General features: G+C 42.7%; 1 protein-coding gene across 3 annotated transcripts in view; it reads right to left on the bottom strand.

The window, feature by feature from the left end:
* Window positions 1-26,250, bottom strand: part of ECD (ecdysoneless cell cycle regulator) — a 984,622-nt gene extending 958,372 nt beyond the window's left edge. For 2 of the 3 annotated variants that reach the window (XM_044056092.1, XM_044056093.1), the window contains exon 1: window positions 26,010-26,250. In XM_044056092.1, coding sequence (XP_043912027.1) covers window positions 26,010-26,211 — 202 coding nt within the window. In that variant the 5' untranslated portion in view covers window positions 26,212-26,250. The remainder of the gene's footprint in view (window positions 1-26,009) is intronic. The other variant, XM_044056094.1, reaches the window with a different exon arrangement.
* Window positions 26,251-26,517: the final 267 nt, after the last annotated feature.

Genomic DNA, 26,517 nt, shown 5'->3' with positions numbered 1-26,517 from the left:
AAGGAGACTTGACTATGGCTCCTAGTTTGCAGTCATCTGCAAACTTTGTTAGCCAAAGGCCTTCTGTGTTAGCCTGCACTTCAGAGAAGTAGATACCAAACAGGAGAGGTTGCAGGACTGAACCCAGTGGTACTCTACTTGTCACTGGTTTGAAGTCAGATTTGGAGTCTGCAACTTTTACAGTGTGGGTTCTGTCAGTCAACCAGTTCGCATCCCATCTTGTGACGCAGGGATTTATACCTAGTTTAGTGAGTTTAACTGTAATTCCAGAATGGGGGATGGTATCGGAAGCCGTGCCGAGGTCAAGATAGGCTGTGTGAACCAATTTATCCTCGTCTACGCCTTTGGTGACTGCCTCAAAGAAATTGATCAGGTTCAGGAGGCATGATCTGCCTTTCAAAAACCCGAACTGGGTGGGGTCCAGAGTTTGGAGGTTACCAATGTCTTTATGAGTTCCATGATGATATGTTTCATGGCCTTGCAGACCAGGCTCATCAGGCTAATAGGGCGATAGTTCCCGGGATCAGTGTTGGCTCCCCCTTTGTGGAGTGGGATAACTGTCGCTGTGCACCATTCAGTGGGCACAAAGCTTGATGTGAGGCTATGATTGAACATGATGCTTAAGTGGGGAGCCAGTTTGTTCTGAAGTTTGTGTAAAACACGGCCTGGGATGTTGTGCTTTTGGCTTTAGACAGTGCAGCTTTTACCTGCGTAGTTGTGATTACAGGGACTCTGCATTCTTCCTGTATAGATATGGGCCCTTTAGGGAGTGAGAGGGGGGTAAAGTTAGCACTGAACCCATCTGCCAGGATATTGGGAATATAAGTTGGTTCTGTAATTTTCGTGCCATTGTGCTGCAACTCAGAGTAGATCTGGGTGTTGCCAATGAGATTCCTGACACAGCTATAGAATGCTTTGTGGTTGTCCTTAGAATCAGTGGCGATTTTGTTTTCGTAGCTAGCTTTGGAGGATCTTATATATATCGGATCTCAGCTTCTTACTAAGGCTGACCAGGGAGCTCCTCCACTCGTGGGATTTTACTCTCTTTTGCAACAGTTTCTTCCTTCTGCTGTAGAGTTTGTCTATGGCAGGGGACCACCAGATTGGTTTCCTTTTTTGGAGGATAGAGTCTTGGTTCTGTTTGGGGTAGCACGATCCATGCACTCGTGTAAGTGCTTATAGAGTGCATTTGTGTAGGATTCAGCAGTCGTAACTGTATTGTCCATCTGCATGGGTGTCATGACATTCACCACTTCTGTCTTAAGAAGCATGAAGTTGGCTTTGGAGAAATTTTTTACCGTGGTTTCCTTAATGGGGGGTGGGATGTGGATATCTATGGTGATTAGCTTATGATCAGATCTGACCAAAGAGGAGTTAAGTTCAGGTGTGGAACAGCGGTCACTCATGCTGGCAATGACTAGGTCTGGGATATTAGAAACCACAGATGTAAAACCAATTCCAAAAACGACTCAGCCAGTAGATCCAAAAACGAAGACATTTATTATAGTAATAGCTTTTCAGCACAAACTTGACTTCTCTCTAGCGCCTCGGCAAATGCCTTTAACAGAGTCTAGGATATTGTTACACCTGATGGGGGTATGGATAAGTTGATCCAGGGCACTGGAATTTATGAATTCCAGAAAGCGTTGAGCGAAGGAGTTGGTACACGAGTAGTTTTCCCAATTAAAGTAGGGGGTAGTTGAAATCGCCCATTATTAGGGTGTTTGTTGAACCCTAATATTTTCCAGTATATCAAGAAGAGAGGAGTGGGAATTCTGGGGCACGGTGGGGGATCTGTAGCAAGCTACAATTTTGATTGCAGTTTTGCCCAGAGTTAGTTGTACTTGGATAATCTCAGATGCATTATGCTGAGCAAATAGCCTGGAGGTGTGGATATCCTTAATAAATATGGACACACCTCCGCCTTTGGCGTTCCGGTCCAGGTTAGATGGCCGAAAAGTGGGGTACGAGTTATAGCCTGGAAATGCAGGGGTGCTCTCTGGAGCCTTGAACCACATCTCAGTCACTGCACATATATTGATGTTCTCTATTTCAAGGAGTGCCTCGAGGGAGTGCATTTTGAGATTTAGACTTCTAGCATTGAGTAGCATTACCCTCAGTTTTTGCTTGCCTGTTCCTGTTACGGTGGTGAATTTGTCATTTGAACCTTGCCTAAAAAAGGCACTAAAGGGGTGGCAAGAGCCTTAGCCAGTATCCGCAATCCCAGGGGCGACAGGTGCATGCCATCTCTGGCAAAGCATCGTGGTCTGTCAAGCATATCTTTCCAGGCAGACAGATACTGGATCCCCTTAGAATGGCACCAGAAGCTTAGCCAATTGCTGAAGTCAATCATTTTGTCCTTGTACTGCAGTATCATTCTGGGCAACGGCATGATGCTACTCAAGGCTAGGGTCATACCTGCCTGGGCTACAACATCGGAGAGCTCTTCCACGTCTCTTTTCATGTAGTCCAGGGAGGTACATCTCAGGTAATTCACACCAACATGGACAATGACAGAGTCATATTTGTACTTGTTGTGGAGTGACCAGTGTGGGTGGGTTATGTGGCAGATCCTGGCACCTGACAGGCAGCTGGCAGTAACCTTCTCCTTGTTTAGCCTGGTGAATGGGACATCAGTGTGCCTGACTATAGAGTCACCTATGACTAGTGTGTTGGGTACATTGTTTTGCCTTATGGGCTGTGGTTGAGTGGCACACTGAGTCTGTGGGCTATATGTCATTTGGGTTGTGTTGGGGGGTGGAGGTTGCTTGCATTTCTGCTTTGGAGGTCTCTGTTGCTTGAGCAGATTATTATTGAGAGCCTCTGCAAATGTTTTTGTGTTTCTATGTGTGGATTTTGGAGATGTAGGTTTAGTGGGACTATGTGATGAGTGTGGTGTGGTGCAAGTGTTTACCTTCTCCTCCACTGTCAAGTTCAGTCTTGGCTGGAGAGAGCTTTACCTCCAGTTTGGCTAGATAAGTGCATCTCTCATAGGTTGTAGTGTTGGTGTTAGGAGGAGAGGGCTGTCCGTGTACATGAGGTAATTGCTACCTTGCCCCAAGATGCCCAGATTATTCTGATAGACAGGAAAGAACACTGGGAGCTGACCCCTGGACATGCCTGAATAAAAAAAATATATTTTCCTCTAGACAAGTGAGGAAAGTGAGTACACGAGCTGTTTTCCTCTAACCAAGTGTGGAAAGTAAGTACAAAAACTGTTTTCCTATAGGTAATGAGGAAGGTTGAGTGCTGTAGTAATTTGTGGCTTAGCTTATTTAGTACTTATAACGTGTTCTGAACAAGTGCTGAGCATGAATAAGCAAATTCAAGTGTTAAAACTAAGAATCTGTATCTGGACTAGACTAGCTGCAGAAAAGAAAAAAGTGCAAATGCAGGCTTTTAAATCAGAAAGTTGAGAGAAATGGAAAAAATGTCTAAATGGGGCTCAGGAGCTTACAAACAGTCCTGGATACAGCATCTGGACTACACTAGTTACAGGAAGGGGGGGACAAGTACAAATGCGGGCTTTTAAATCAGGAAGTTGAGAGAGAACTGCCCAAATGGCCAATAACTACAATTTCTGGGCCAGAAACCACTCCTTACGTGGTAGATAGGTTACCTAGTGCTTACCACTCCCACTGATAAGCTAGCAGGCTTCCCTCCAACACAGCTGCTTGAACAAAGGATGCGAAAACAAAGGTGGGTCACAATCATAGTGAGCTGAAATTGCTGCAGCATGAATCTTTATGGAAGAGAAGGACAAACCTTTGTCCAGTAATTCAGTAAGATATTGAAGAGCCACACTCAAATTAGGCTCAGAAATCTCCAAATTCTTTGCTGTACTCCAAAATAAAAATCTCTTCCATTTTTCTGCATACACTTTCCTTGTACTAGGTCTTCTAGCTTCCATAATCACATTTAAAACTTGTTGAGGAAGTTGAGACCTGCTGTGTTTCAACACAGAATATGCCAAGCTGTTAGATGAAGAGAGTGTAGCTTGACATTGAGCAGATGACCGTCCTTCTGAGATAACAGATGAGGAATCAGAGGTAAAGGCCATGGAGGCTTCTTTACCAGACTCCGTAGTAGAGGGTACCAGTGTTGCCGAGGCCAATCTGGAGCTATCAAAATCATCCTTGGCCTGTCCTGTCTGACCTTTAACAGTACCTTTGGAAGAAGAGGTAGAGGTGGAAAGGCATACACATGAAGGTTTTTCTCCCTGTTCTAGGCCTAAAAGAACCTTGAGCCCTGCCCTTACCACGTCTAGACCTACCCCTAGACTGAGAATCATAAACAGGATATGTCCACCCTTTAGCAGGCCAATTTCTACTAAACTTCGGTGGCTGCACCTGCAAAAAATCTTTAACAGTTTGCATAGACTTAGCTTTGTCCTCCATTTTCTTTAAAACTGCTTCCACAGGCGAACCAAACAACACATCAGACTGTAAAGGAGCATCCAAAATCCTTGTCTTAACATGCTCAGCTAAATTCTGATCCTTCAACCAGGCATGCCTGCGAAGAACAGAACTGGTAGCAGCCACCCTCGATGAGGCCTGTACAGCATCAAAACCACATTGCAAAGAATGCTTACCCACTTGTTCAGACACATGAACCAAATCCAGCAACTCTTTACACTCAATACCTTCCGCCAAAGCATCCACCTTAGATTTCAATTGTGAAAGGAGATAATTCTGATATTTTAGCATGTGAAACTGACAATTCAAAGCTCTCATGGCTAGAGTGGAAGAAGTATACACTTTCTTTCCCCACCTATCCAAAGCCCTTGCCTCTTTATCAGTGGGAACAGGATTTTTAACCACAGAAGCCTTTACACCCTTAGGCCCTTGAGAAATAGTTTCTGGGTCCGCCCTAGGACTCTTAAACAAATATTTATGAGCTTGGGCACCCTATAATACCTATCAGGCTTAACAGGAGCAGGAGGCAAAGAGTCAGGGTTCAGGAAGCCTCTGCAAAACATCTTCCACCACATTCAACACAGGAGGAATAGCTAAAGGCCTATGCTGGGGTAAAAATAAGAACTCCTAAGCCTTTTCCTGAGTCAGAGTAATCCTGGCCTTCCCATTTAAAGTGCTCCCTCATGGAATGCAAGGTCTCTGAAAATGAGAAATCCTCAGGTGGAGAAGCTGTAGGAGTGGAATCATCCACATCAGAATCAGAATAAGTAGGATACTCCTGCATATCTTCCACAGAAGATTCTGAAGCCTCTGAACACTGTTCAAAACTATCAAACTCCGGTTCCACCCTAGGCCTCTTATCAGGCGGGACATAGAACCCCTAATCATAGTAATCAAATCTTCTGCCATTTTAAGCATATGTTTCTTAGGTACAGAACCCGAAATGCTAGGAGAAGCCCCCACTGAAGCTGAAGTAGGCCTACCTCTCAAAGAAGTTTTGGCAACAGAAGGAGAGGCCCTAACTACCTTGGGAAGAGAGGGAAGAACAGTCACCTGAGAAGCCCCCTCAGCCTGGCCTACCTCCTGAGAAGGCACATCCTGTAAGAGTATAGTTTCTGCCTGGGACTCCATGGAAACTCCTGGCAAAACCTCCGGCTCCACTGAGCCTTCTAAAGAACCGACGTCCGGGACTGCCGGTTCCTCAACCCTAGGCTTCACTGTTTTATCCTTGCGCTTCTTGGAGGCGGCCGGAGCATCCGACGGCATTTTATAATTGCAACGCTTCCCAAACACTAACCTGGCACAGTCTAACCTCCTCTTAATAGTGCGTTTGTTAAACCTAGCACAAGAGCGGCAACCAACAACGTCGTGCTCAGGCCCTAAACAAGGTATACACAAGGTATGATAATCTCTATGAGGTATCTGTTTCCCACAAGAAATACAATTATTCACTTTTTCTGACATCCGGTAAAATACTGAGGCAAGAAAAAACTAAAATGTTCCCCAACGGGGTACTTAGCCAACTCTGTTTCGGTCTGAAACTCCGGTTTCGGAAATATTTCAGTACGCCAACCTGCACTCGCAAAACTGCTTCTGCATCGGACCATGCGGCAAAAAAGACTGAGGATATGACGTCGGTCATGCGCATTAGTACCCTGACGTTCTGACGTCAGTCTAATGCGCCCTGACCGACGTCAGCCTTATACTCTGGTATTCGGGCCGACTGGACGCGGACTATACCCAATAGTCAGGACTGCAGCAATGGAAGACGAAGAACATCTACAATTTCTGGGCCAGAAACCACTCCTTACGTTGTAGATAGGTTACCTAGTGCTTACCACTCCCACTGATAAGCTAGCAGGCTTCCCTCCAACACAGACAGGCTTGGGGAGCTCAGAAGCTTACAAACAGTCCTGGATATAGATTCAAACTGCTGTATCTAGCTGTCTTCAAGGTATTCTTCCCTGGAGGGACAAAATCACTGTTTGATGAAATGCATGCTAAGGAGGAAATACAAAAGTTTGCCCAGCAAAACTTGAGCTGTGAAATAGGAGATTCTGCATCTCATTCTTCTGGTAATAAAGACCACCGAGAGACTGTACCCTTAAAACGTCTTCCAGTATTTCAACTGAAAATATTGGGGAAAAGGAAGGGAGCATGAAAGTTGACTAGAAAAATCAAGAGTACAATGAAAATGAAGCAGAGACAGGATATGGGCGACGGAGAAGAACAGTAATAAAAACAACAATGTGGGATTACAATGCAATAATTACATTTTTGACATATGACAAAACAAGAAAATCTAGAAATATTGGACTTTTTCAAAATCTGTTTGATGTGTGGGGGACTAAAGTATATGCCCTACTTTGTGTCATTAATGTTCGTAAAAATGCTTTGGGTAGGGGAAGAGAGGGGAGAATGCTAACTGCAAGTAAAAAAAAAAACACTTTCTTTTCTTAACAGTAATATATTTGTGGTGCATGGTTTTCTTTGCATGCTATTTTTAAGTGCAATGGGGATTGTAAACAGGTGTTTTTCTTTCCCCCCTCTTCTCTTTTTCTTCTTGTACAGTTTTGATAAATACAGGCAATGAAATGATCAAAAAAAAAAAAAAAAGAAAAAGGGAGCCTGATCGAAAAGGCATGACAAAGTTCAAATTAATGTGCTTTTTTCATTCCTGCATGATGAAATGACTGATTAAGGATCTTTGTTTTAAGGGAGGGAGCAAGTAAATGAAAAAGAATATTGAATAATAGGAGGCTTTTTCTAGTAATTGCATGTAAGTACACACTAAGTAGTATTTCTGCAGCTGGTTTTCATGTCTCCATGGAGACAATCTGATAAAGAAACTGGAGACAGTCTGGTGGAATGGAGTTGGCTAAGGGAAAAGAAAAACAAAAAGAACAGAGAAATTGGTTAGGACATAATGTTCTCTGAAAACAATCAGGGGTTTTCCTAGGTGTGACAGCTTTAAAGATAATGCAAAACCAATTCGATCTGAAGTAAAGTTTTCTCAGTTTAAAATGCATGGGTATATTAATATAAACAGGTGCTTTTGCTTTTTCCTTTTTCACCTTCTCTCTTTTTCTTTGTTCAGTTTTAAGAAATGTAGGCACTGCAATGAAAAAAAAGAGGAGGTGAGGAGATGGGGGGGGGGGGGTCTGGTGAGGAGTGTGTGACAAAAGAAAAATCAGAGTGCTTTTTCCCATGCTTGTGACTGTGTTAAAACCCTAGGTGATATCCAGTAAAAAGTTTATTATAAAGCATGCAAACAAAAGAACACTGAATAGTGTAAGGCTTTTTTTCTGATAAACAAGGTACCCTTAGAAGTCTTTGGTGTGGTTTGCATGCCACTAGAAGACAATTTGATAAAGAGAAATTGCTTTGATAAAGTGCTTACTGAAAGCATTCAAGTGTTTTCTCAACTGGGAAAGCTATAAAGACATACAAAATCAAATATCACTTACTAGTAGCACAGGCTGTACCTTGTATCTTAGAATGATTAACCTTTCTTTTTGGTTAACTTTAGCCTGTCTGTGCAGCTATCAACTTAGAACTTATGTTCTTATTAGGAAGCAAAAACTTCAATATTTGAAGATTTACATAGTTGTGTGTGTTATTAAATTAACAGGTTTTAGGAGTTTTTTTTCTGGGGGAGGGGTTTTCAGAAAAACAAAAAAGTTATACAAGATATGGCATAGGCACAAGTGGATACTGCAAGAAAACTGTATAAAAGACCAACCTGCTGAACAGTATATAGATGTAACATAAAAGATGGAACTAGACATTTAACAAAAAAGCAGTTATACATACAAGGTGGTAATAATAACTATATAAGAAAATTATGTTTTCTGTAATGTCTTTCAATCTGAATGGTCTTACAGATAAACATAAAAAAAGAAAGAGTGGTGAATTATATTACAAAATGTAGAGTGCAAATAGCTATGTTACAGGAGACTCGCCTGAAAATAACTGAACATGTGAATTGGATAAAGAAAGGTTTTCAAGATGGTTATTCAGTGGAATATCTGGGGCAAAGGAAAAGAGGAGTACTTATAGCAATTGCAAGACGAGCTCCAATAGTGAGAGAAAAGGGGAAAAAAAAAGATAATGGAAGATACAAAGTACTAAGGGGCTACTAGATAGGGAGGAGGATTACACTGGCATGCATTTGCATCCCCCCTAAAACTGCTATAATGGAGCTTATGAAACTCTGAGAGAAATAATCAGCTTTCAGGAATATTACTTATAGGTGGAGACTAGAATTTGCTTTGCAACAGTGAAGATGTGTCTGGGGGCCTAGAATGGAAAATATAACAAAGGACAGTAGATTTTTGAAGACATTTATGAAAATGTTTGGCATGGAAGATGTGAATTCAGTACTTGGAGTTCAGAGTGAATTTACATATTACTCACCAAGCTACAAGAACTGGGCAAGGCTAGATAGATTTTATATCTCACAGGAACATGTGCACTTAATTGAAGGTCTTGAAATGCACCCAATAACTATTTCAGATCATGCACCAATAATAAATAAAAATGCAAGGTAATGAAATAAAAATGAGAAACTGGCACTTTCCCACCTATCGGTTCAAGAGAGGAATGCAAGGAATGGGTTTTGGAATTAATTCAGGAACTACTAGAGAAGACATAATTTTCTTCTGAAAACATAGCTAGGGAGGTGGGATAAAATTAAAAGTGGAGTTTAAAACTAGGGTGGAAATAAAAGAAAGGGAGATGTGGTTAAAAAGTAACAAGAATTATTTAGAGGGATTGACAAATGTTAAAGTTTTGCAAAATAGGGGAATCTTTCAGAACAAGAAAAGGAGCAACTGCAGAATGCTAAACAGAAAATAAGAGATTACTTCAGCAATATGGACGAGTTTAGAAAGATTGCTGTTAAGCAACTGTTCTTTGATAATAATTCTAGAGCACAAAAACTTCAACAATTCAGGCAACAGAAAGTGGAAAGGGCCGTCACCAAGCTTAGGGAGCCTATGACAAGGAAGATAACAAGAGACCCTGTAGAAATATTTCGGAAATTTTATGAAAGTTTGTATAAAGCAGATAAATATGGAAATCAAGGAAGGGTACAAATGGAAATATTTATAGAAGAATTAAATATACCAAGGTTAGAGGTAGATGAGGCTCAATTACTAACAGTTATAATAGGAAAGGCCGAGATAAAAATGTCTATGTATAGCCAATCTACAGGAAAGTCTCCAGGAATAGATGGTATTCCTGTGGAAGTTTGGAAGTCAGGAGGGGAAAAAAACTGATAAAGATCTGGAAGGTTTTGTTTAACAGTATATTAAGAGGAGGAGAAGTACCAGCATCCTGGAAGAAGGCGATGGTAATGGTAAATACCTAAAGATGGTAAAGATCCATCGGATCCAGCTTCATACAGGCCCATTTCAATATTAAACCATGACTATAAAGTGTTTATATCTACAATGGCTAAAATAATAGCAAAGGTGATGGGAAAATTGATAAGACATTTATAAATGTGGTTCTGTGGAGGGGACGCAAACATCTCACAATATTAACAGAACACTGATGATCCACAGGGAAGCAGAATGTAAGAAAATACCACTTTTATTGTTGGGTCTTGATGCACAAAAAGCATTTGACAGAGTAGACTGGGACTTCATAACCAGGGGAATGGAAGCATTTGCTTCCCCTGATACAATTAGAAGGGTGATCAGAAGAATATACGAGGGATCAGAGGTGCAAATTAAGGTGGGTGGTGTCCTCTCTGATAATTTCTGCTTGAGTAGAGGAACCAGGCAGGGTTGTCCACTTTCCCCTTTGTTGGCTGCAATATATTTAGAACCACTGGCAAAGAAAATAATGGATTAAAAAATTCAAGGATATAATTGGTATGGTAGTCAGGAAAAGCTGGATCTGTTTGCACATGATATTATTTTATACATGGCAAAACCAGAATGGGAAATTACAGTGTTGTGGATCATTTTAAGACAGTTTCAAATCTTCTCAGGATACAAAATTAATTAAGCTAAACAAAGGCAATAATGGTAAATTATGTACCCACACACAAACTGGTCCAACAATATCCATATTTATGGGGACATGATAAAAAAAAAAAAAAGTGTTATGTACTCACCATAACTTGTAATCTGTGCTATCCGGTGTCTTTACCCATCATGGACAGGTCTTGGATCCAACCTCAGATCAGAGCCGGCAACTGAAGGACAACTCCAAAGCTCAAGCTCCTCCCCTTCCCATAAATCCCTTGCTGACCCACAACCCTCAGAACGAGTTTGCTGAATAAAGAAAAAAGGCAGTCTAGACTGCCTATAGAACTGAAAATTACTCAAGGGAAGACATCCCTCTGTATCTTCCAAATCTCCAGGAGGAAGAGGGAAGGAGGGTGGGAACATGATGAATAATGACACCGGATAGCACAGATTCTAAGTTATGGTAAGTACATAACTCATCTGATGCTATTCATGTCATTATTCGTCACGGATGGGTCAGAGTCCCCAGTTACTATGAACCATGGGAAGCCTCAGGAAAGGCTATGCTGGAGCACAGAGGAACCAAAGGAAGCCCTGTTCCTAGACACCAAATCCAGTTAATAATGTGCAACAAAGGTGTGGGGATTAGACCAAGTAGCAGCAGTGCAAATCTCATCCAAAGAAAGCTTAGCCAAGAAGGTAGAAGATATGGCTTCTGACTTAGTAGAGTGAGCTTTAACTGGTCTGGAAAGATAAACGTGCCTGCTATTATTAATGTAGGAAATACAGCTGGTGATCCAATGGAAAATCACTACCTCGGTAACTGCCAAACCTTTTCTGGCCAGACAAAAGGCTACTAAGAGCTGATCCAACTTCCGAAATTCTTCTGATTATTCACACTGAGCTGAACGCAGGAGGGGTACTGACCACAACCTTGATCTGTGATATATAACAATAAGAATCCTGTTTTCTTGCTTATTTTTTTTTTTACTAGTTATTGCTTATTCTTACCATTTATTGTTCTTTTAATTGTCTACTGTTTACTGTACTTTATTGCTATAAACTAATCTGCACTGTTGTACTGCAAGTGTCTGCCTTACTGGGCCTGTTAAATCAGTTTTGTTACTGTCTCACTGTTTGTAAAGCTTTTTTAGCTAGTTTTATTTTGTGAAAGGTATTAACTGGAAATCTTCTCCATTTGTTATGCATCCATTTTTGTTCTGATTTTCCTGCCAAGCACTGTATCATGTAACTGATTTGTTTGCAGTTAAAAGCATTCTCTAGAGTCTCCTTGCACCTTTTTCTGCTTAAAACGTTCATTTAGTGTCTCACTGCTCTTGGTCTGCAATAATAAAATTTCCGTAGTGTTTTCTCCCTAAAACAGTATAACTAGTAGCTGTAGCATAGCCAAGTTCAGGTTTGCTGTCTCTGGGCCTGGTTGGTTGCAGTGACCGTTTGTTCTGAGCACATTTTCCAGGCCATTTTGGATTAGCAGAAGCCATTCTTCACTTTAGTGAGAGGATCATGTTGATTGGCCACTGGCTGGTAAAGGTTGCCTGGTCTAGGGCTTGAAGTAAGCACTTGTTGGTTCTTTTGAGCTTTTTTTTTTTTTTTAAGTTGTTTCAAGTTTGTACCTTCTGGCATTTAAGCCCTACCTTTGAGAGGGTTTCTGCTTATTCACACTGGGCTGAATGGAGGTGGGGCACTGACCACAACTCTGATCTGTGATACATAACAATAAATATCCTGTTTTCTTGCTTATTTTTATTAGTTATTGCTTATTCTTACCATTTGTTGCACTTTTTATTGTCTGTTTACTTTTTACTGTATTTTGCTGCTATAAACTAATCTGCACTGTAGTACTGCAATTGTCTGCCTTACTGGGCCTGTTAAATCACTTTTGTTACTGTCTTACTGTTTGTACAGATTTTTTTACTTAGTTTCACTGTCTGAAAGGTTCTCCATTTGTTAAGCATCCGTTTTTGTTCCGATTTTCTTGCCGAGTGTATCATATAACTGATTTGTTTGCAGTTAAAAGCATTCTCTAGAGTCTCCTTGCTCTTTATTTTCTGTTTAAAACTTTTGTTTAGTGTCTCACTGGTGTTTTTTCTGCTGTGATAAACATTTCTGTAGTGTTTTCTGCCTAAAATAATGTAGCTAGTAGCTGTAGCATAGTTTCCCACCCTCACTCCCTATCGTTGTCTTGTTCTTAAACTTGGTGGCTATGCAGTTGCCCACCCCTACTGTAAATTTGATCTGGGACACTCCTCCCAGTCCAGTCTCATTAGCTCATTCTACCTAGTACAGTGAGAACATTTGGGAAGACCAACCCCCTTAGTTTCTTAACCTTGAATCATCTTCTGTTCCTCCTTTCTCCCATTCCACTTTACTAAAAAAAAAAAAACACTTTATTCAGCTGCTTTTATAGTATTTGTGTTTCCTCCTCCTACTCTATTACTTCATCTTGCTTTTTCTGCTAATTGTTCTCTAAAGTGTTCAATTGCATCTTTTCTGCTGCATTTATTACTGCTTATTTTTAGCCTGTTTACAACCACCAAGGCCTAACCATAAACCCAACATATTGGTCATAGGAGACTATTGTGAGACACACAGATGTGCCTCCCACCAGGTTGGATAAGGAGAAAGTTATAATAAATGTTGGCGTGAACGACTTGAAACGTACCTCCGTGGACTATATGAAGAGAGACAAGATTGAGCTTGCTAAATGTGTGTCCCAAGCAAATATGTCCCTAAGCAGCATTAAGCAGCATTCTACAGTCACCCAGAATGATGCCTCAATACAAACAGAAAATGATTGATTTTTAACAACGGGCTTAGTTTCTGGTGTCATGCCAGAGGGAGCCAGTATCTGACCAGATATGATCGACACACCACGATGTTTTGCTAGAGATGGTCTGCATCTGTCTCATTTGGGCTTCAGGCTTCTGGCAAAGGCCCTTGCCTCCCCACAGTGCAATTTTTAGGAAACGTCATGAGGTTGATACTACCAACATAAATATTTCAACAAAACGCAAATCCAAGGTCATGCTACTAAATGCTAGGAGTCTAAACATGAAAATGCATTCATTGCAAGCATTCTTAACCCTGGAAGATGCTGACACTTGTGCAATCACAGAAACCTGGTTCAAAGCTGCAGAGAGCACCCCAGCCTTACCTGGTTACTCATCCGATCATACATTCAGACCTAAAACTGTGGGCAGCAAAGCCAAAGGAGGTGGAGTTTCAATATATATTAAAGACACATACACCTCCAGGCTGGTCAAACAGTATGACAAACAGGAGACAATCCAGGTGCAGTTGACCATTGACAAGAACCTTATTCAAATCGCAGCTAGCTACAGGCCCCCAAATTTGACTCCAAATGCCCTCTCCACCTATGTGCACCTCTTCGAGTCTATCAAGATTCAACCCTTTATCCTAATCCTGGGTGACTTTAACTATCCAACCATACACTGGAAAACCTACTCATGCCAGAACACAAATGCCCAGAGATTCCTCATTTTATCAATGCAATTGCCTTGGAACAGCTAGTCGATACCCCCACAAGAGGTGATAATATCTTGGATGTGGTATTAACCAACATGAGCAACCACTGCAGCACCCCTATAGTATCATCCTCCCTGGTAAGATTTGAACATAAAGCAGTCACTTTTCGAAGTCACCATCTCCCCTGACCCTCCTCCTCAAGCTAGAGGCAAACAAAAACTTCCCCAGAGCTGATTACAATCTCCTGAGGGATGGTATAAACAGCTTCACAACCCCCACCCCCTCTCTAGGAACAGGCACCAACATTCAAATCCACACCAAAGTACTATATGACCATTTATATATATGCATGGAATCAGGAACATCTGACAGGGCAAAATTATCCTCTGCGAGGAAGAGTAAACCTGTTTGGTGGACATCTGCAATACATAAACTATATAACAAAAGGAAAAAATTGCTGTCCAGCACCAAGCAGTAGCAGGTGCCAAATTGGAAGAAATCTCTCCTTAGCCTGAACAAGCAAATGAGAGCACTAGTGAAATCCTCTAAAGCCAACTTCGAGTCCAAATTGGCCGCATCCACTAGAGACAATCATAACTATTTCTTCACATGCGTCCGCAATCTCAAAGGAAGCACCTAGATCAAGGTCACCACATACACAAATGCTGTAGATATAGCCAATCTACTGGCTGACAGACTCAGTGAAAACTTCACCCCTCTGTCCCTCCCATCAGTAAGTCAGAACATCCCGAGTACCTGCCCCCCTCCCCATATCTCTAAGGAACAGGTCATCACTGCCCTCTCAAAGGCAAAATATACAGCCTCCATGGAAAATATACAGCCTCCATGGGACCCGGTAACATCCCAGGCTACATCCTACATGAACTTAGGCATGAACTTGCAGCACCATTAGGCACCCTATTCAACCAAAAGCCTGAGTACTGGCTTTGTCCCAGTCAAGTGGAAGACAGCCACTGTCATCACTTTACACAAAGGTGGAGCATCCACTGATCCAGGAAATTATAGACTCATCAGCCTAACTAGGCTGATCTGCAAGGCCATGGAACAGATTATCATGGATCTTATTAACAGGGATATTGGCAACCTCCACACACACCACATAGTTTGGTTTTGTCAAGAGGAGGTCATGTCTGTTAAATCTGGTCAACTTCTTTGAGACAGCCACCAAAGCCATGGATGAGGGGAAGATGGTGCACATCGCCTACCTTGACCTGGCCAAAGCCTTCGACACTATTCCCCATTCGGGCATAACAGATAAATTCTCTCAACTAGGCATCAATCCATATGTTACCAGATGGATAATAAACTGGCTCACTGATAGAACCCACTTAATCAAAATGGGGGAAGCCACCTCAAGCAGTAGACTCCGTAACAAGAGGTATACCCCACCGATTGGTCTTAGGGCCTCTGTTATTCAGGATATACTTCTCTGAGGGGCAGGTCAAAACCAGTGGGTTATGGTTAACCGTTTGCAAGATGACTGCAAGCTGGGCGCGGTCATCAATTCCCCAAGTGATGTGGACGTCCGCCAAGAGCATCTCACCCAAACAAATCACTAGTACCAAAAACATGGCCTCAAGCTGAATGCCAAAACACGTATTATCATCTGCTCTGTGGAGAGTGACGTCCTCACATATTACATTAATAACAACATCCTGAGGATGCAATCAATAGTGAGGGATTTGGGCACCCTGGTTGATAGCAACCTGACTTTTGACCACCGTGTTGCTTCTGCTGTACCGAAAGTTTTCTACATGGCCCACCTCATAAGTAAGGGTATCTCATCCAGGGACGAAGAGGTCATAACATCCCTGTATTCTTCTCTTATAAAGCCAATTACTGAGTACAATGCCCCCTTCGCAGCAGCTGGAGAGACCACAGAGGTTCCTCACCATGAGAATCCAGGGCCTCAAATATCTACCCTACACAGGCTAAAAGCTGTCCCTCTACTCAGTTTCAAACAGACTCCTCAGAGGTGACCTCTGTCTGGCATACAAAGCAATCTCAGACTCTGCCTTGATGGGACTGCTGCATATCCGCAAGTCAAGCTCCACTCGAGTAACCCGTACAGGCGACCTCAACCTGCTCTGTGATATCAATAGGACTTGTTGGTGGGACAGATTTGTGTACCAGAGACTCCCCCATCTGTGGAATAGACTCCCTCTCCACATCAAGCAGAGTACCTCATTATTCCTTTTTAAGCGCAATCTGGATAACTGGATAGGAAACAGAAAATAAACCCCTGGGATTCCACCTGTGTCCTTACTGGACAGGGGCTTTGGGCTCTGACTTGACTAAACATGGGCTAAACTTTGGGTAGGCTTATAAGGGCCTTACAGCCAATATCCTAATAACTTCCTATGATCCTATGAAGATAAAAACGTGTCTATGGACGTCCAAACAATGCAACGTATATTCCTCTTTATTAAAATAATTGGGGAAGAACACAGGAAGCTGAATAGATTGGTTAAGACTGGTCTCCGAAGCTATCTTAGGGATGAATGAAGAATTAGTCCTGACAGACACCCCATCCTTGTGGAAAGCAATGACAGGGGGCTTAATGCTGAGAGCCTGCAACTCAGAAACTCTGCAGGCAGAAGTAATAGCCACCAAGAAGGCCATCTTCCAGGACAGGAATTTAAGATTACAAGATGCTGCAGGCTAGAAGGGCTTTTGTGTCAAATACTGCAACACCAGAGTTAGATCCCATGGTAGGGAGGGATCTTGGATAGGAGGTCTGTGGAGAAAGATCACCTTGAGAAATGCCTTGCATAGTCTGGAAGGAAAGGTGCGACTTTCATTTAAATGAAAATTAGAGATGGCCACCAACTGGACTTTAATCATAGACAAACTAGACCCTTCGTGAAAAAGGGAGGTCAAGAACAACAAAATGTCAGGAATAGGGGCTGAAAAAGGGTCTAGATTGCATTGTCTGGCCCAAATAGAAAATCTCTTTCATTTACTGGAATACACCTTCTTGGTACACAGAGGTTAAGATAATACTCTTAACCGGAGAGGGAATCCTGGACTGGGAAAGGATCACTGAAACTGGAGGAACCATGCGGTTTGACGAGGAGACTGGAGATTGGAAAGAGGACGCCACCAAAAGTGGGAATGAGATCCTGGGGGATCCAATATCCATGGGAGGATATTTTAGATGAGACCAAAGCAGGGAGAACCACGCTTGACGAGGCCAAAAATGGCAATAAGGATGAGCGGAGTCTTCAGGTGAAGGGCTTTCTGGAAGACATTGGGAATGAGGGGAGTTGGGGGGTAAGTGTACAGAAACCCTGATGGCCAGTCATGACCCAGAGTGTCCCTGGATGACTCCCCCATCGGGAGTGATCAGGGCAAAGTAATTGCTGCATTTGTGGTTGATTGGGGAGGCAAAAAGATCACAGTAACGAAGACTCCAATGGTCGACCATTCAACGTGCTATTGACGGATTAGGGGACTACTAACTAGTGAAGACTCAGGACAGATCTGCTGAGTTTATCGGCTAACACACTGGAACTGCCGGGGATGTGCACTGCAATAAAAAAGCACCTGGAAGACATCACCCATTCCCACACTCTCATGGCCTCTCTGCACAGGGGATAGGACCGTGTTCCCTTTGCTTGCTGATGTACCAGACCACAGCCATGCTGTCCATCTGAAGTGCTACAGTCCCGAGAGGGAAGTAGTCCTGAAAGGCTTCCAACATTAGAAGGACTGCTCACATCTCCAGGATGTTTATGTGCAATTTAGTCTCTATGGGGGACCACGTGTCTTGAACTGTCTTTCCCGGAAAATGCCTCCCCACTCCAACAGGGAGGTTTCCGTGGTCACCGTGGCCTTGGGTTGGGGAAGACAGAAGGGTCTGCCTAGAATGACATCCTGAATTTGAAGCCACCATGAAAGGTGATTTCTGCACACTTGAGAGATCCTGATGGCCATGGACATGGGGTGAAACTGAGCAGACCATTGAACCATCAGGGTCCACTGAAAAACCCGCATGTGATATCTGTCAAGAGGTACTAACTGGATAGCTGTCGCCATCAAGCCTAGCACCTGCAGGATTAAGTAGGCTGTGGGATCATCTAGAGTCAGCAACCGATGAACCTGGTCCCGAATTATTTGAACTCTGGGGAGAGGAAGTGCTGCAGTCTCTGAAACAGTGTCCAGAAGAACCCTGATAAACTCTAGGGTCTGACACAGGGAAAGATTGGATTTGGACAGGTTGACCGTGATGCCTAGATTATGAAAGAGGTTGAGGGTATAGTCAGTGGCCATAGCAAATTGATGCCTCGTGGGGGCCATAAGGAGCCAATTATCCAGGTACAGGAAGACCTAGAAACACTGCAGATGGAGATGAGCTGCCACCACTGACAAGCATTTGGTAAACACCTGGGGGACTGTGGTGAGCCCAAAGGGCAGGGCTCTGAACTGGTAGTGACTGGCCCCTAACCGAAAGCACAGGTATCTCCTGGAGCAGCTGTTGACTTTGATATGATAGTACGCATCCTTGAAATCCACTGAGCACATCCAGTAGTCCTTGTGCAGAAGAAGCAAAATGAACTGAACAGGGATCATCCAGAACTTAAACTTCTTGATCAACAGGTTCAGTTCGTTGTGGTCCAAAATGGGACAAAGGTCCCCAGTCTTTTTGGGTACCAAAAAGAAGCAAGAGTAAGTTCCAGACCCTCGTTGTCCTGTGGGGACCTCCTGGATGGCTTTTTAAAGGTCGTGGACCTCGAGATGAGCCGACTCCCTTAAGTGGGGTGAGATGTCCGGCAGAGAGCTTTGAATTGGAAGGGGCTGAAGAAAGCGTATGAAGTAACCCTGGAAATCTTTAACACCGACTGATCTGAGGTGATACTTGCCCAGGTTAGTGGGTGAAGGAAGAGTCATCCACTGACTGCCTTCAGGGCAGGATAGCCGGGCACAGCCTCAGGAGTGCTAAGCGGGCATCTCCAAGAAGGGTTCCTGGGAGCCCAGGTTCTGCAGACTCCCTCTGCCTCTGGGGTGGCATCACCCATTGAATCTCCTACTTCGGCCAGTAAAAGAGGATTCATGAGGAGCATTCTGGAAGGAGGGCAGAGTCCTGCAGAACCAAAGTTACTTACTGCCCCTCCGAGTCTCGGAAAAGGATTGCTGAAGAGCAGAGAACTTGATCCCCATGGCAGGCAGAGTCTATCCCTCCTACTTGTTGTGGGTCTAAGTTTCTTTGATGGAGGGACTAAACAAGGTAGATCCATCAAAAGGGGCATTAGTGAAGGACACCTTAAAGGGTTCCGCAAACCCAAAAAGGTGAATCTAGGAATGCCTTCTAATGGTAATGCCTGTACCTGACACTCCTGAGGTGGCCTTTGCTGCACTGGAGATCAACCTCATCGAAGCAGTAGTCAGGGAAGTTAGAGTGGATAACTTCAGAGAGATCAATTTACGGCTCTCCAGAGGCAGCAACTCTGAAAGGGAAGTGGCGAGCACTGACACCAAGTCCCTCTGCAGCCAGGTGAAATGTGCCATGTAATGGTTGCTCTCAGTTCGAATGTAGCTGAGGCAAACACAAACTTTCCAAAGCGGTCAAATCACCCGACACTGCCTGTTCGGGGATGGACCATGGAGCTCTGTTCAGCGAGCTCCTTTTTAGTAGCTGCGGCCACCACAATGGCATCAGCGGGGACACCCTTACTCGAAAAGGTCTTACACTTAGGACTTAGAAATGTGTCAGGCTTTTTAGGGACTTCCTCCATTGTGTCCGGCTGCTTCCACGTCCTGTTGGACATGAGTTGTATGAGCTCATTGGCAGGGGGGATACCCAGGTAGAAGATGGGCCCATCCTGAAGGCCTTCAGAAACATGGATTCCTCTGAAAATGGGGTGGGGGAAGATCAAATGCCTCTTTGCTCGAGAATTTTGAGGATACCCCCAAAGGACGCATCTCCTTTGACTGGAGTACACCTGGACTGGCTTCACTGCTGGCTAACCTGTCAGCCATCAATCTGAGAAGAGGCCCAGTTAGATATGAAATGGGATGCTGAAGTCTTACCCAAGGATACAGGACATGGGCAGATACAAGTAGAGCGGTGAAATCCTGTATTACATACATTTCTTGGAGACAAGGAACTGTGTTTTGCAAAGGTTCTGACATCAGAATATGGATGACTGATGTAAAAGTACCCCAGTTACAGGGACACAGGTAATGGACCTGCCTAGGAAATGGTGATTAAAACTGCTGTACCTCTGTTGAAAACAGTGAAGCTGTTACTGTTTGAGGCCCTGTGACCAGCAGTGAGCATGATATGGGCATGTAAGAAGGGGGTTGGGAAAATATCAAGAACAGCTTTTGGGAGAAAGCAAGTGTCCCAGTATCCTTCAGACTAAGTTCTGGAAAAAACATCTCCTGCTGTACCTCTAACATAGCCCTAGATAAGTTTTGCAATGTAGATGGAAGCAATAGCAATTAACTGAAGTGTTCTGAGAAGCTCAGTGGTCCTAATGCCAGTGGATTACAGTGTTACAGTCTACCAAGGAAGGACCATTACTTATTAGATGCAATGTTCAGGGTGGATATCTGATGAAGGTAGGAAACTGCTACTGTCAAAAATACATTTTATCAACAAAGCTCTCATTTCTTTTTTTTTTTTAATATATTTATTGAATTATCACTTAAGACATTGATAAACACATTTATATATAAAAAAAAAACTATACTGACATGGTCTCAGCTATAAACACTACACCTCACATATATTATTATCATCATCAATCCAACATTACACAAGTTGCTCAATTTCTGCCTTCCCTTAAACCTCACTGCTCCTCAAAAACATTATTCTGTATGTATAGTTCCCACAATTTCCATTTTTCTATGTAATTTGCTCCTATTCTTTTCTAAAGATGCCACTTCCAGTTCTTTTACCTCAGTTACAATATTTCAAATACCATTGGCTTAGACTTTGATTTCCATTTTCTAGTAACTACTTTACTGGCAACCACCAGAGTAAACTTAGCAAGGCCTTACTATGTCTAGGTAATTCAGATCTTGTATCCTAGCTCAAAAAATAATTTCCTTGGTTATACCCATTTGCTCACCCAATATCTCTGGCAGAGCACAGTACTTACTCTGTAGGGAATTTTTAAAGTCTACCAACTCACAACACCCTCTAAACATATATTCCCAATTACTCCTTTCTTCCCCATCACACCTCCAACATTTGCCATCTACTTGAGGGAAACTGAGTCTGTGTGGGGTATAAAAATACCTATGCAAACACTTCCAAGGAAAAATCCTAAATCTTCAAGACTTAGTTGCGTATTTGGGAACCATGCAGACGCCCTCCCATAGTTTCCTTGTGAACTGCTTAAAAACAGTCTCTCTTTCCAATCTTTTCTAACCTCCCCTGATTATTATACAGTTATAGTGCAATATTTTACTTGCCTACTAAATATCCCTTTTTAATAGCAGCTTCTGTTCTAGATTCAACTAAAAACTGTATCACAGTAAGCCTTTCACTTAGGATTCCCTTATCCCTTTCTCTTAGCCTATACGCCATCAATCCCTGATAGGGAAGGCAGTCTCCAGCCTGCATTCCAAATTTCTTATTGGCTCTTCCCATTCTATTACCTTTCCCTCTCTAGTTATTTCCTCCCAACACCTTGGTTCCTTTGTCAGTTTCCTTCAGTAAATTCCAGCCCCCTCTTGCCTGTTCTCTGTATCTGCAGTCATTGTTATCTGCAAAATCTTCTTTCTTCATTCTCATTTTGGCTTAAATGTTAGAATATTTTCTGTTACTTTATGAATAGAATATTCTGTATCGCTCTTGCTATTCTTCTTAAAGATCTGCATTCAAATTACCACTTCTTATTTCTTGAAATTCCCCTCTCCTTCATCATCATCCCTTTCCACTTAGAATTATATTTTTTTGCTTGTGTTATGTATATGACTCTTATCTCTAAAATATCTCTTCAAATCAGGTAATCCTAAACCACCTTGTTCTATTGGAAGGATAAAAAATGCTCTCATTCCTTGACCTGGACAAGACAGAATTCCTAACACATTGCTAATACCAAATCATCTTCTTTTGGCTTTTTACCGGTTAGGGGTCGCCACAGCGGATCACCTGTCTGCTCATGACTGGCAGTGGAGTTTTACGGTGTTGAGTTGCCAGCCCAACCTTCCACAGAAGGCACACAAATGCACACACCTAGGGCCAATTTGGAGTGTCAAATCCACCTACAGCATGCCTTTGGGATGTGGGAGGAAACCGGAGCACCCGGAGGAACCCATGTGACCACAGGGAGGACTTGCAGACTCCGCACAGAAGGCACCCCAGCTGAGGATCAAACCGGAGAACCTCTGGTTAAGATTATCAAACTACCCAAATTAACCACCTCATCTGCAAAACTCTGTTCAGAAATAACCCAAAAACTTAGTAAACAAACAGGAGGTCTTGTGTACACGAAGCTAATTAAGATTAGTCTCCCCACTACAAAATACTACAAATCTTGAACAGCACAACATATCAAGTCGAAACACTAAAACAACAAAAGAACACCAGTGCCTTGGCATAACACAATAATGTATTTTAAAAATAAATAGTGTTGAGTCAAGGCATTGGTACCCTTGCTGTTTTAACACTACAAACTTAATGGTAAATCCATCCATCTATCCGCAGCCTGTTTAATTTGTTTTAATATGTGCCTCTTTCACCCACCTGCTATTCTTAATGCCACAACCTTTTGCAAAAAGCATAAATCTGGACAGGTTGCTAACAAACCCTACAAAAGTTATGTAGTTAAGTTGAGATTAGACACCTAACACTTCTCATGCAAATCGTAGAAAGCCTGCAGCACAATTTGTATTTAACAAGGCAGTAATGAAGAATTTGGACATTACATGCTCTTGACACACATAAAGATAGCACTTTCTATGAAATTCTGCCACCCACCCTCATCTGATGTTTACCCAGTCTTACTTTCGAAGTAGGGATTTTAACCATATAACAGTAGCTCTCACACTGGTTCTGGAAAGCTACAATGTGAACTAGGCTATTATATCTAAAATCTCAGAAATCCACTCGCTCGAGGCACTCCTTAAAATGGACAACATCGACATTTGTGCTGTAACAGAGACCTGGTTCAAGGCAGTAGAAAGCACCCCTGCACTACCAGGCTACAACTCATTCCACACCTTTCAGCCCCAGAACTTGGACCGAAGCTCCAAAGGCGGTGGAGTTTCCATATTCATAAAGGATGCACACACCTCCAGGCTGGTAGCCCAACATAACGCATCAGAATCAGATGCAGCTAACACTGGGTAAGACAGTGATTCAGACTGTAGCTTGCTATAGGTCCCCAACCATGTCCCAAGAGTTGCACTCCACATTCCTAAGCACCCTGGAAAATATTAGGGTCCAACCTAACACTCTCTTACTAGTTGACTTCAACTACCCCTCCATTAACTGGGTAAACTACTCATGTACCAATACACTTGCCCAACATTTCCTAGAGTTCATCATTTCCAATGCCCTGGACCAGCTCATTTTTACCCCCACTAGAGGTAGCAACATCCTTGACCTGGTCATTACTAACATAGGTGACCGTTGCTCTACACCAATAGTCAGCTCTTCCGTGGTTAGATCCGACCACAAACTAATCACCTTGAAAATCCACATCCCTCTCAGGCCCCCCCGCAAAGGTAACCACCATGAAAAACTTCTCCAAAGCTAACTTTGGGCTCCTAAAAACAGAGGTGGCTAACTTCATGGCACCCATGCAAATGGAGAATAGTTGTGTGACTGCAGAATCATACACCAATGCACTGTACGAACATGTACACAAATGCATGGATCTCGCCATACCCAATAGAACCAAGATGCTCTCCTCCAAAAAAAGGAAGCCAATCTGGTGGTCCCCTGCCATAAATAAACTACAACAGAAGGAGGAAACTGATGCGGAATAAGGTGAAGTCCCAAGACTGGAAAAACTCCCTTATCAGCCAAAACAAAAAGTTGAGATCCCTCATCAAACCCTCTAAAGCTAGCTATGAAAACAGAATTGCAGCAGATAGTAAAGACAACCACAAGGCCTTCTACAGTTATGTAAAGAATCTCCATGGCAATACCCAAATTTGCTCTGAGCTACTGCACAATGGTACCTCCTATACCGAGCCAACAGATATTGCTAGTATACTGGCCGACAGATTCAGTGCCAACTTCACCCCTCTCTCCCCCACCAAAGGATCAATCACAATACCAGTAGACTGCCAGGCACCCAGTATTACTGCTGCACAGGTTAAAACAGCACTGTCCAAGGCCAAGAATACAGCTTCTATGGGACCTGACAATATCCCTGGTTGTGTCCTATATGAACTACAGAGTGAACTGGCACCTCACCTGTGTGCCCTGTTCAATCACAGCCTAACCTCAGGCTTTGTCCCTACCAAATGGCGCACTGCTACAGTTATCCCTCTCCACAAAGGAGGAGTGACTACAGACCCTGGGAACTATCGCCCCATTAGCCTGACGAGTCTGACATGCAAAGCTATGGAACGCATCATCATGGACGTAATAAACAAGGATATAGAGAATCTCCAAACTCTGCATCCCACACAGTTTGGTTTTATGAAGGGCAGATCATGCCTGCTCAACTTGGTCAACTTCTTTGAGTCAGTCACCAGAGCTGTGGATGAAGGCAAGGTGGTTCATACAGCCTACCTTGAACTGGCCGATACTTTTGAAACCATTCCCTACTCAGGAATCACAGAAAAACTCACTAAGCTTGGCATCAACCCCTACACCATTAGGTGGGTTGCAAACTGGCACACAGATAGAACCCACAGTGTGAAAGTATCTGACTCCAAGTCAAACTGCCGACTAGTCACAAGTGGAGTCCCACAGGGTTTGGTCCTGGGTCTTCTCCTGTTTGTTATCTACTTCTCTGAAGTCCAGGCCAACACGAAGGGACTCTGGCTGACAAAGTTCGCAGACGATTGCAAGTTGGGAACTATTATTAACTCCTCAAGTGATGTTGACATTCTACAGAATGGCCTCACTGACACCAACGACTGGTGTCAGAACCATGGCCTTAAGCTCAATGCCAAAAAATGTGTCGTCATCCCCACTGGGAAAAACCTGGTTCCCATGAAATACCACATCGATGGTAGTCCACTGAACACAAAAGGCGTTATAAAAGATCTGGGAACACAAGTTGACAGCAACCTCTCTTGATCACCACATTACCACTGTGGTCAGAAATTCCTTCTATGTGGCACATCTCATTACTAAGGGTTTTGCATCCAAGAAGAAAGAGGTCATTGTCTCCCTCTAATCTTCCCTCATTAGGTCAGTCATAGAGTACAATGCCCCATTTGGCATGTACCTCACTAGACACCTGCAACAACTGGAGAGGCTGCAAAAGTACCTCACAAAGAGGGTCCTAGGTCTTAAACACTTGTCCTATATGGACAGACTCAAAAAACTCCAACTATTCTCTGTCTCATATCGCCTACTTAGAGGCGATATCTGCTTGACTTACAAAGCCATGTCTGACCCAGCTCTGTTAGAAATGCTACATCTAAAGAAATCCCAATCCCTCCGCACCACACGCTCCAGAGACCTCAACCTCATTACCATAATTAACAGAACATGCTATGGAACAGACTTCCCATACATGTCAAGCAGAGCACCTCACTGACCCTCTTCAAGAGAAATCTTGATGAGTGGATGGGAAACAGAAAATTCAGGTCGGGGTGGCACTATGCCAGGGTAATCCTATGGCTAGGCTTGTAAAGGCCAAAGGGCCATTAGCCTAGTACACACCTATGAACCTATATTCAGAAAAGGAGACATAAGCACTAAGGTACCGAAACAAGCTACACAACAAAAAACAAGGAATATTTTAGAAAGAATGACAGTATAATGGCAAGAGGAACAGAAAAAAAAAAAAAAAAAAAAAAGCAAGTAAAAGTTAAAACACTTTTATAAATAAAAACATTTTATAAATACAACATTCAGTAGATACAGCCAAAGATGTTAAGAGTACATCTTAATACACTAAGACTCATGAAGTACTATAGGTACTGATAGCTGCTAAAAGACATTTACCTTTTCTGGGCTTGTAACTTAGGTTAAAAGACTGATTTTGCCAAATATACTGCACCAAAAGAGGTGCAAGATGACTCAGTATCTTTTTAATGTAGTTTTGCAAAACTTCTTCTTTTTCGAAATGGACTTGTTCTGTTGGCATCAAAAAGAGACGATACCAGACCACATCATCAGGAGTCATCAGTTTTAGTTTTGCCTCCATTACAATGTCTGTACTGCAGACATTTCCACCTGGAAAAAGACATAGCAATAAGGTCATTGAAATTATAAGAAAACAGTCCCTCAGCAAGAAGTAAATTTTTTAATAAAATAAATGACAGATAATTTAATGACATTTGTCTATATAACAGAATTTAACTTCACCTTTTACCAGCATATATGATCACACCATTTTATTTACTGGCATTCATTTCTAAAATTTGTGCTTTTATTCACTTCTCTGAAAAAAGGGTCAAAGTTCTAGTGAGTTCTCCCTGAGCAATAAAACAAAATTAACTAACCAATTAAT

The sequence above is a fragment of the Protopterus annectens genome, chromosome 14.part0 (genome assembly GCF_019279795.1).
Source record: "Protopterus annectens isolate FY-2018-M chromosome 14.part0, PAN1.0, whole genome shotgun sequence".
Lineage (NCBI taxonomy): Eukaryota > Metazoa > Chordata > Ceratodontiformes > Protopteridae > Protopterus > Protopterus annectens.
This window is presented reverse-complemented; position numbering and strand designations above follow the sequence as displayed.